Source organism: Somniosus microcephalus, chromosome 16 (assembly GCF_052327205.1).
Source record: "Somniosus microcephalus isolate GS21.2 chromosome 16, FLI_Smic_1.0, whole genome shotgun sequence".
In the NCBI taxonomy this organism is placed as follows: Eukaryota; Metazoa; Chordata; class Chondrichthyes; order Squaliformes; family Somniosidae; genus Somniosus; species Somniosus microcephalus.
In genome coordinates, this window is record NC_141002.1 from 41,760,710 (window position 1) to 41,772,769 (window position 12,060).

The 12,060-nt window shown below is 41.0% G+C and overlaps 1 protein-coding gene across 7 annotated transcripts in view; it reads right to left on the bottom strand.

Moving 5' to 3' along the window:
- LOC147106100 (ataxin-10-like) overlaps positions 1 to 12,060 on the bottom strand; it is a 135,755-nt gene that overhangs the window by 72,264 nt on the left and 51,431 nt on the right. For 6 of the 7 annotated variants that reach the window (XR_015081354.1, XR_015081355.1, XR_015081356.1 and 3 more), the window contains exons 6-9: positions 11,741 to 11,821; positions 8,725 to 8,899; positions 4,336 to 4,444; positions 1,499 to 1,668 (exon numbers count right to left, since the gene is read on the bottom strand). Coding sequence is in view for 4 of the 7 variants with exons in the window: in XM_086008858.1 (XP_085864984.1) it covers positions 1,499 to 1,668; positions 4,336 to 4,444; positions 8,725 to 8,899; positions 11,741 to 11,821 (535 nt within the window). In the remaining 3 variants the exon portion in view is untranslated. The remainder of the gene's footprint in view (positions 1 to 1,498; positions 1,669 to 4,335; positions 4,445 to 8,724; positions 8,900 to 11,740; positions 11,822 to 12,060) is intronic. The other variant, XM_086008859.1, reaches the window with a different exon arrangement.

Below are 12,060 nucleotides of genomic sequence, written 5' to 3' on the forward strand. Positions count from 1 at the left end.
GTGACATCAACAATCAGTCTAAGCAGCCAATCAAAAAGCAGAATTCTCACAGACAGCGAACAAGGAAGTGAGTAAGCTGTTCAAAGTCTAACTTTTTAAAATAGTTAGAGAGAGCAAAAGAAAGATTGGGGTTCTCCCATGGGGATAAGGCATATTTCTTTAAAAAAAAGTTATTTTTATTAAAATGGACAAATTTCACACTGTAGAATTAAAGTCAGTTTTCCAGCCCCTTAACCTTTGTTTAGCAGTCAATACGAACATATGCTGTTAAAACCCCAGTTACATCTAATCCCTTTGAGTCTAACATTTAGTGGGTACTTACTGTGGAAGAGCCGATGTTTGTCAGTTTCAATGATTTACGAGATTTCACCGATTGCTGGCTCTGTGGTGGGGGCACAGCACAGCCAGTTTAGGAGCTGTCATTGACAGACTGCAACTTCGGGATTTCCGCATGCGCTTGTGCCAAATCCCGAAGTTGAGTCAGTTTCAATGGCGGATTGACGGCGAACACTGCCAGTTCGCCGTCATTCTGACCGCAAATTCAGGGCCATTAATTAGTTCATCTTGTAATTGAAAACTCTTCAGTCTAGTGCTAAACTGTAATGGCCAACACAGTATTTTCAATTGAATTATTTTGAATATAGTAATTTTATTCACATCCATTTTCTCCAACCTTATCCTGAAGGTACTGACTCTTGCCAACTCTCAGTTCAATGGCACCATCAGCCCCTCCCACCAATTGTCACTTAAGTGGCCATTCTTGACATGAAGCTAGACAGACAGTGAGTTTAGCGGGCTAGTCAACTGTGTAGGGCATCACAGACTAGGTCTATCCTGTCCTCTTGACATTCATTTTCTGGTAAAAGTCACTGGATAGCAATTAGGAATAGGAATCCTGGGTTAGTTTTTCTCTCCTTACTCTCAGCGGCACTAAAGCCAATTGTAGCATCTGAACTATGATCAACTAACTCAACACAGACTGAGGCTTGAACCTAGCACTTTCCTGTTCTGTATTGGTCAGTATCATTGCGACCATTTACCTGAAAAATCACAGCTTTAAAACTATCTTGACAATGGGTTTTTAAGTCACCAGCATTGAAGGGACGCTAATGTCCTGTTGGGAGGTGAGCAATTCTGGTTAACTTCTAGAATAGCCAAGTTCTTTTCATAATTGGCAGTTCTGATTTATTCAAAGGGTTTGATCCTCTTATCTATACTGCTTCAACACTTCAAAATTAAAACTATTTCCAGTAGCACTGCATATTTTAATTAGAAAATAAAAGTTTACAGTATAAAACACTATGGTTCAGATCACGCTACTTTTGTAAATTTACAGTACAGCTTTTAGGCGACTGGTACAACAATTTGCAGCTCTTGAAGAATAAAATGAATGCTGCACTTTTCCTCTTCAGATCTGAAGCCAATGTCGCCAGCGTAATTCCGCAACACTGAAAAGTCATTTTTCTATAAACAAAATAACCAAGTTAAAAATTCTCACCTTATCTTGGTTTTCACTGTTGTTATAACAAAGATTCCCGATCAGATGGATCAAATGAGCTTTAAAACCCACAGCAGGATGGGAGTTGTGACTGGTGAATGATAACGACTGGGATACACTGAAGATATTCCTGCTTTGTTTTCCTGCTAGGTGCGTCTGATACAGAAGTTCTGAAAAAGAAAGTGATAATCAAGGGATAATATAAATTAAGAGAATATTCAATATCTTTGTAACTAATATAATCCAGCTTAAATAAAAGGCTATTTTATTTTCAAAAATGTATTACTTCATATTTTTCTACACTGCACCTGCCACCTATCCTCTAGCCCATCTATTGCTCCTTCAGTTTTACACAATGCTTTTCACAATTTGCCATACCTGTTCATTTGTTAGCATACGGAAATGTTGATATTTGGTCCCTCAACCCTTAAATCCAGATTGTCGCATGGCTTTCTTTTTATTAACTGCCCCGTTAAGTATTAATTTTTACTATAAATTCCAAGTTTAACCTAATCTCCCCATTTACCCATAGAATCTAATTCACTCCATTTTTTTCCTCATCATTGTACATTTGTACCCTTTCCATCTCCTATTTAAATATTTTCCATTGCAGATCTATGGTTCTATTTGCCAACTTTTCCTTCCATTTAATCTGGGCAAGATCGTTTTTTTAAATCTCGCTATAATTTACGTTTTTCCAAACAAGTACCCTTGCCCTCGACTTCTCTTTTTCCTTTCCTATTACACTGAACCCAATTAGATTGGGGTCACTGTTTCTCAAATATTTACTTACTTTTAGGTCGCCTACTTGTTCCACTTTATTACCAAGAACCAGGTTAAGAAGTGCTTCCTTCATTTTTGGATTGGCAATATATTGTTTGAGAAAATAGTCCTGAACAAACTGCAAAAAACCTCCCCTTCCATAGCACAAATAATTTGCCTACCATTTTCCCAGAGAAGTCGAAGCTAGGGGAGTTCACCCCAGTGTCCGGGCCAATAATTATCCCTCCACCAACGTCACTAAAATAGATTATCTGGTCATTATCACAGTGCTGTTTGTGGGGGGCTTGCTGTGTGCAAATTAGCTGCCGTGTTTCCTACATTACAACTGTGACAACACTTCAAAAGTACTTTGGGACGTCCTGAGGTGCTAGATGAATGAAAGTTCTTTCTTTTCTATCCCCGTCTATTTTTGAATCATTAAAATCTTCAATAACTATGACTCTGTTAGTACACACCTATCTCACTTGTCTACAAAATTCATCCTTTTATTTCTTTCCCACTGTTTTGCCATTTATAATATACTCCCAGTAATTTCCCACTTGTTATATCTCAGCTTAATCTAAAGGGATTCTGTGTGGACCACATCTACATAAATCCTTATACCCCAGTGCTATGATACTGGCCGAGATTTTGTGGTCAGCAGCAAACCAACGCGCTCACCATTCATTATGCTTACACTTGCCCATAGAATTTCTGTGGACTTTTAAACTGATTTGGAGTCATCAAAGCAGCATGGCGCCCTCTACAGGGCATCTGGACCTGTGTGAACATTGTGTCCCTCAACCAATCAGATTGAAGAATCTTTAGTGAGACACGCAGAGTCTAAACCAGGAAGTGTAAGTTAGAATATTTAATTCAATGTACAGGAAGAAAAGGAAAGAGATGAGACAAAAAGTTAAAAAATTAAATTTTTTATAAATTTCCAACAATAATTAAAATCTGAAGGAATGAGACTCCACACTTGTAAAAGTAAATTTTCAGTACCAGAGAGGTTGTTTGGCCGTAATTAAGACTGATCACAGCATTAAAAATTCACTTACACTTGAATGGACATGCCCTAACTTTTTCTGGCGTGTTTAGTGGTATCTAGTGGAAGTACCGCAACTTCACGTCCTTAATATGTTTGAATGCTGAGATACCAGTGTAGCAAAGCTTATGGAGGAGCAGGGCAAATTGGACAGCAACTTCCTGATTTCCATGTTTAACTGCGCATGTGCGGTTGCCGGAAGTTGCTCCTTAATAACGCCGATAGCCTCACCGTTACTTTTACTGCAAAATCCAGGCCATTGTCTCTAATTTATTCCCTAATTCCTTCCTATCCCTTCTGAAAGTTTTATAACTTGAAAGGAAGACTTAATTGCCAATCCTAACTCAGCTACTGCCAAATTTACATTTCTGCTATTATGTCATGATTTTCTGTTTTAATCAACGATTCTAGTACTTGATATTTTTTTTTAGCCTGCGGTATCGGAATGCTAAAATTTGGGCCAATGGCGTCAGTCTTCAGGTAATGCTGAATTGCAGCTAAACCAATGAAATAAACATTACTGTAATTTTTTTGGCACCATGAAAAAAAGAGAGCAAGTTTGTATTGTTTTGAAGTGTTCCCAGTTAGCCGTTTGCCCTTTTTATGAACACTGTGCAGCTGAGTGCTCTCTTTCAGGATTCATATTCCAAGTGTCTCACTTGCTTGGGCACCTGCCATCTGGGTTATCCACTCAATATCTGCAAAGCTTTAAGTGAGACGACTCACAGGCTTGAACCCAGATAAGATTACAACAGATATTTTGCAATGCTGACCCTAATGTATTATATGCCACAATAGTTTGCTCTTGTGGTTTATGAATTGGATTGCAGCTACCGATAAACCCACACATGGTTTATTTTTAAAAATCATCGCTGTAATAATTGCTAAAGGAATGATTAACCAAACATTTTCTTGAATTTTTTTCTGAACTTTACTCATCAAGCTTTTATTTTATAGTAAATGTTGCGTCACCCTTCAGAACCCTTCTCACAATTGTACAATGTATAGCTTTTTTTTTTGCACTTACCAACAACAGTTTCTACCAGTCCAGGTGAGCTCTGCAAGTAACTGAACTTTTCATGGTTTGAGGTTGTTTCACAAAGAATATCAAGAAGCCTGATCACAATGAGGGCTTCCTATGCACAAGAAAATCAAAAGGAAGAATTACTTGTTGGAACACCTAGAAATGATACACAGAAGGTAACCAGGTCAAGTTAACAAAACCAAAATCACAATAAACATTTTGCAGTTAAATAAATGTTCCAAACGTAGATTAGCAAATGTTGTCTTTTGAAATGCATCAATCTTCATCAACAAAATCATTTTACAGCAAACCCACCAATTTTTCTAATTTAAATGAAGCCAAATGCAGTTGACTATTTTTTCAAGTGATGATTCAACATGTACACCCAAGCTCAATTAGTTGTTGTGACCATTGGTTTAATGCAAGTTCCATTTAATTTGTTTTTTTAAAAACATGATACACCAGTTCTGTTTTAACAGACTGAATTAACAGTACATTGTGGTGCAGGCAGGAAGGGAAAAGGAATAAAAATAACTCCCTTGCCCATATGGGTTTAAACAATTCCAGTGTTTGTGGAGCGAGTATCCAATCGCATTATTTTGTGAAGACACAATGCCCAGAATCACTGGCAGCGAACAGTTCCCTCACAACCACAGATAGTCCCAGAATGTCTGGAAACAATTTGTCAGATCTGTATGCGTCTATGCATGCCCTCATTGGACTCATCAGTATGAAGAAACCGAGCAGGCTATGAAAGACTTCTCAATTCTCCATTTACCAGAGAAATCAAGTAGTCAGTCATGCCATCCAGAGGAATGGGAAGCAGACTTGGGGCTGCATTTCAAACCTTCTAAATATGGAGTAATATATCAAGGTATATTGAAGGTCCTGGTTCCATCTCATTCAGATTAGCATCCCCTACAGAGCAGATCTGACACACTAGGCTATTAAAAGCTGGCCATTTCTCAAAGGCAGCCTTTCGGAGTAGGCCGGGGGGTGTGGGGAGGTCAGCCTAAATCTACTTCTTTTGTCACTGTGCCAAAACAAAACCCTCTGGGGTGGGAAACTTCGGTTCTTTTTGATACAATTGAGGAACTATTTCTCTTAAGCCTGAGGTATACCAGGATTCCTGGCCCATTCTTCAGTCTCAAAAACAGCAGGGGGAAAAAAATATTCTCAATGTTACTGGTGGCCAAAAGGCCGATGCTGGTGGGGCAGAAAATTACATTCTATAATGAACAACTCAATACAGGAAACTTTGTGATATCCGGCACCGACGAGACCGGCGTGTTGCCGATCTATCAAAACTGCCGGACATACAAAGTTAATGTTGATGCATACGGAGGTTTTCATCTCTGTATCTGACAACAAACACTGTTGCTTAGCAACAGCGTCTAAAGAGTCGGCTGCAGCTGCAAGCGTCTCTAGCTGAAGCTGTTGCTATAGCTACAGACCTTGCAGTGCCTGACTGGGAAAAAAAAAAGAACGAGAACTAAAAAAACTTATAGAAAACGGCTCCTGATTTTTGCCGTTAGATCGAGTATTCCGGACATACAACCTCCGGATAAACCAAAGTTTCCTGTAGTACAATGCACTTAAAACATGGATCTAGAAAAATAGGCAATAATAATGCGGAGTTGTGCTGTGTTCAGGGTGATGTGGGGGATTGTGGAACAAAAGGGCAGAACACCATATAGTAGGAATGAGTGGGATGCATAATTTAAGTCTCCTGAAAATGCAAAGATAAATACCTTTGAGCAACAAAACGGCTAGCCAGCCATTAGAGGTTTCATTTGCACAGGGAAGGAATATTTAATTTCAGCTGTCAATGGAATGATTTGTTGTTGTGTCAGCCTGGGTTTCTTGCCCTGCTATTGCAAAACAAAATGGCCCAGAATTTGCGGTCAGCCGTGAAGTGACGGCGCTCGCCGCTGACTTCGAAGAAAGCTGCCCACAAAGATCTAGCGATCTCTGCGGCGTGAATTTCACCTGTCCCGAAGTTAGTGTGAATCTGACATCAAATCAAGCGATTCTCTAGCGTCTAACAACAGTGATGTCATCAAGCAGGCTGAGCAGCCAATCACATTGAAGAATTCTCACAGACAACAAACCAGGAAGTAAAATGCACAGATTATAATTTACTTTTTATAAATTTTACAGAGAGCAAAATAAAGATTGACACATAGACATAGGATTAAGGTAGATGATGGATGTCATAAACAAACTTCAAAAACAAATTATATTAAAAACCATGGGCCATAATTTGCGACCCCCACGGGTGCTTACGAGATGTGTATGTGCCCGTAGGGGCCGCGCAAGTTCCAGGTTTAGGCACGCAAAGTACATGCGCGAAAACCCAGAACTTGCAATGTCAAGAATTCTCTTGACAGACGATCCGCATCCCCGGGAAAAGGCCCTCTGCGGGCGGAGAGTTGCGTTATTACCCAACGTCCGCCCACTGAATGCCAGTGAAATTCTTCTTATGCCTGGCAAAAGGCCTGCCCTGCTTTTACCAGCATAAGAGTTTTTAAAAATAGAAAAATAAAATTTTATTACTCATTTATACTTTAAAAACCCTGTCCAATAAGGCAAGTTCACTTTTCGCCCCATTAAAACATTAAAAAAAAATTCAAAAAGTTAAATTTTTGTTTAAAATATTTAATTAAATGGCATGAATGGGGATCACATTGGTTGGGCCAGCCCACGTGATCCCAAGGGCGCTTGCTAACCACATGCGCCCGAGATGTGTGGGCCTCTACCCACGCGTACCCGGAGAGGCCCAGGAGCCTCCGACTGCAAATTTTGGGCCTATGTAATTCTTATCATATTAATGGAAAAATTTGACATACGTAAATATAAAATTCATTTTTCAGCGCTAGAACGGTTCTTCAGCAGTCAATACACCGCTAAAAACCCAGTTACATCTCTTTCAATAAGGCTTAACTTTTTAGGGTTGTTTAACAGCAATATTCCAGCATAATAGGGGAAGTTTTCATTAGGAACTACATTTCAACAACAAGTATTTATATAGGGCCTTTAATGTAGTAAAACATCCTAAGGTGCTTCACAGAAGCATTATAAAAGAAAATTTGACACTGACCCACAGGAGCTATTTGGGCTGATGATCAAAAACTTTGTCAAAGTGGTAGATTTTAAGGAGCATCTTGAAGGAGAAGAGAGAGGTAGAGGCACGGAGAGGTTTAGGGAGGGAATTCCAGAGCTTAGGGCCTTGGTAGCTGAAGGTACAGCCGCCAATGGTGGTGCAGTTGAAATCGGGGATGCTCAAGAGGCCAGAATTAGGGGAGCGCAGATATCTTAAAGGGTTGTGGGGCTGGAGGAGATTATAGCAATAGGGAGGGGCGAGACCATGGAGGCATTTGAAAACAAGGATGAGAATTTTAATATCGAGGTGTTGCTTAACCAGGAGCCAGTTTAGGTCAACGAGCACAGGGGTGATGGGTGAACGGGACTTGGTGCGAGTTAGGACACGGGCAGCAGATTTTTGGATGACCTCAAGTTTATGGAGGGTAGAACGTGGGATTTGAATGGATTGTTGGCTCCGGGGATTTCCACAGCGCAACTTGTGGAGAAGGGTAGAATCACTGACAGCAACATCTGAATTTCCGCTTTTATCTGCGCGCACACTGACCCCAGAAGTTGCGATCACTTTCAGAGGAGTAATGACGGCAATGCTAACAGTTTTGCAGTCATTACCACCACAAAATCCGGGTCAATGTGTATCTGTATTACCACAGTATGGGAGCCTCATGGTTATGGTACTGGACCAGCAACCTGAAGCTTATAAATTCAAATTCCACCATGGCAAGTTGAATTCATAAACTCTGGTAATCCGTGGGCCAGCACCAGAAAATAACCATGAAAGCTGCTGTTGTGTTGCAAAACCCAACTTCAGGGAAGTGAATCGGTCACCCCTAGCCGATCTGGCCGACATGTGAATCCAATCCCACACTATGTAGTTGACTCTTAATGCCTACAGGGTAACTAAGGATGTGCAATAAATACTGCCTTGCTAGTGTCGCCCACATCCCAAGAACAAATATAAAAACATTACTGTAATAAAATCAATAAAGTTGTTTAATATTTATTTTGTCGAACACTAGTGTTCACATTTGTAACTTGGCAATGAGCAACAATGATCATTGTTGAACAACACAGAATGTTCAATTCATCACAGCAATTGATCAGGGAATCGTTGCAATAAACCTAAAGAAGCTGACCTGTTCAAACCATAGTCATATACCCACCTCAGCTGGGAGCGAAATCGTCAACTCTTTAAGCCCTGTACACAACGTTAATCGTACTATGAAATGAAACCTCTCTTTTCCAGCCTGAGTTGGTGACAACAGCAAATGGGGCATTTCCCCATCCTACCTCATCCTCTGCATCAGTAGCAGAGGTGAATTTCAACACTGCTATGCCTTTCTCTTGGAAGCAGCCTGCTAGAAATTGCATCATCCTCACAGGAACATTCAGCTTGTCACTGCCAGCTGGAGATCCCAGGCTCTTCTCACTCAACTTCGCAGATATCAGATCCAATACGGTAATCCTGTAACAAAAGATTATAGGCATCAGACCCGTTACTTACATTACCTATACAAAAGTCACAAAAAAATTATTGCAAAATATCAATTATATATTAAGGGCAGTGAACTATGTGACCTTATGATCAGTGAAATAATACATGTCTGATTAATTTCGGTACATTCTGGTGTGTAGTGCCCCAGATGGATATTAACTTTAGTAGGATTTATGAACAACAAATATATATACCATAATATATATATTTTTAACTGCAGTCTTGTTTTGCTTTATAAATTTATTTTGCTGCTGCTAAAATACATTAAAATAGTCCCTTTTTAAAATTAGTGTTTTTCCATATTCCGTACTTCAGATCCCCATTGCTCCAACTGGCCCAAGCAAAAGGAGGCAGATCGAAATGTGATTCAGCTAACAGGCAAAGCATTTCTGCACGCAGAGCAGCCTGATTCGGTTTACTCTTCCCTCAAAGCAGCACAGCTTGTCCAAAGACTGTAGCCACGTTTGAGTATCAAGGATCAGAGTGTAAAACAGATACAGGATAACGGCTACTTTTAGGAAAATTACAAAGTAGTAACCTAAATAAAGAGGTCAAACAATGTCTTCGTCAAGGAAGACATTTTCACACTACTGTGGCATATTGCCATTTTTGAAATGTGGAGGGAATCATTTCAGGATGGATACACTAGCTGTTCTGTTCTTCACTTTTTCACCTGTTTGTATGACTCGGAGCCTCTACACACCCCAAAGAAAATAGTCAGAGCAGGTGTACATAGAGGAGTTGATGGGGATACCTGAAGCATCCTTCCAGAGGGAAGGCCCAGCAAACATCTCCTCACCCCTGAATAGACACCCTACACTAGAATTTCTGGCTCCTCAGTCAGGCGGGCACCTTAAATGTGTCCCTAGTGGCACAGACAATATTTAGATCTCCCCAAACAGGTATATGCTTTGGCTGGGTCAGCGTCAGAGGTTACAGGCCAGTGTTGGGAATTCAGGCCCTTGAACTGTTGTAAATCACTATTTACTCCTGCATGGTCTAATTACCAATAATTATTGTTCAAAGGGCAAAACTCCTAGGGGGTGACGTTTGATGGAGGCGGGACTGCTGCGCGTTGGGTTTTAGTCCCGCTTCCATCGATGTCTGGCCAACCCATGCTATTTTCCCTTGATTGGCCTGCTGGGAGGCCAATTAAGGGAAAGCCGGTCAGCGTATGAAGTTTCATCTGTCAAAAAATTTGACAGATGAATGGTCATCGTTTGACAGCTTTGAGAAGCCGTCAAACACTGACAATCTCTGCTCTTTGGTGAGTCCTTGTACTCAAGACTCACCAAGCCTCTTTCCTGAGCAGATATCAGACAGCTGTTGCAGCGGAGAATGCAGCAGCCATTCTGTCATCTCTGCCGTGGAGATGAGGCAGCTTCGCAGCCTAAAGGGATGAAGCCTGGAGGAAGAAGCAAAGGTAAGTAATCTTATTAAAACACTTTAGACTCACCTCACACACTTACCTCTCCACACTTGGACTCATCACTCACCTGCACACCAGACATCTCGGCCCCTCCGACCCCCGCCTCGCCTCGCTGACCCTGGTGAGGTTCGGAGCAGTCGGGAAGCCCACACTTTAGGGCTCAAAATAAGGATTAGGCAGTTAATTGGCACTAATCCCCTTCCCGTCTCAAGGAGATGGGACCTGGTGCGGGTCGGGTACCTGCCTCCTGGGAAGATGGCACGGAGGCGGGTTGGGGGCGGGATGGGTACCCGCTCCCAGATTCTGCCATTTTCCCGGCAATCCCGCCTCCCCAGGGCTGGGAAAATCGCCCTCCCTAGTATCCATGGAAAAACAGCAAAAAAAAGGGTAGAATTTCTGAGCTAAAATGATGGTCAGCTAACGGTGGGTGGAGTGGCTTGATCTGGATAATCATCCCATTTGCCATGGAGGTGTGAAATTATACCTTCCAAGATCAACCTGACTCCAGCATTGGCCCGTATTTTCCGATCGGAGCCTTCCTGCGTGCGGAGGCCTCCGATCTGGAAAAAATCTACGCCTTACCCGAGGGTTCCAGAGGTCCAGCCATTTATGATCCTGGGCCTCTCCACAACGAAATGCGCAGGGCCCACGTATCCCAGGGGCGCATGCGGTTCGCAAGTGTCCCCGGGATCAGGTAGACCTGTCAAAAGTATGAATGGAGATCACTCCAAAAACACATCAAATAATTCTTTTTTTTTTTTTAAATCACATTTTTAAAATAAGTTAAAATTACATTAAATTAAAATATTTAGAACAAAAATAAACTTACCTTTTTAAAAAGTATTTTAAAATTATAAATATGAGTGGGAAAAACATTTTTTTTTTTTTACTTTTTGTAAACTCTTATGCTGGTAAAAGCAGGCCTTACACCTGCTTTTACCAGGCGTAAGATTTTTGAGTGAGTTCAGCGGACGGAGGTTCTGCAGAAAGCGGAACGCTCCACCCGCAGAGGCCCTTCTCTAGGGCAGGCGTCTGATCTGTCAAGAGGATCCTCAACAGATCGGAAATGCCGGTTTTCAGCGTATGTGCTTCGCATGCCTGAAACAGGCATTTGCGAGGTCCCTACAGGGGTGTACACGCCCGTAGGGATCGTAAATACTGGCCATTAAGTTCCTCTGTGGGCAGCAAATTATCATCTCTAATCAGGATACTTTGAAAAAACCACACATTTTCAGTAAACTAGGTAAAGCATCCAGACTGATAAAAATTTGACTGAGCAATTTTGAGAGTTAAATAACAAGCATGTTTGGAGCAATCAGGACTTGAATAGCTGAGGCCAAAGATTTGAGAAGCAACAATCCAAAACTGGATTTTTATCCTACCTTTCTTGATTGTTCAATTTGGTGTACATAGCAGCCACTAAATCTGGACAGGAGAGAAACTGGTCTGTTACAATCAGAAATCTGAAAAGAGAACATTAAACTCCTGTTAAATTATAAGATTAATAATATTCCAGCACGGCATTCTTCAATTATAGCCCCTATGATTCTATAGGCAAGAAAGAAGGAACATGGTCACAATTCAATTTAATGCTTTTCAGGACATTTGCAATAAATACTTTGGGTCACATGATGCACATTGTTGAAACAAATACAGCAATTACCTGCAACCAATTTACAGGAACCCAAGTAAAAAGAGTTGT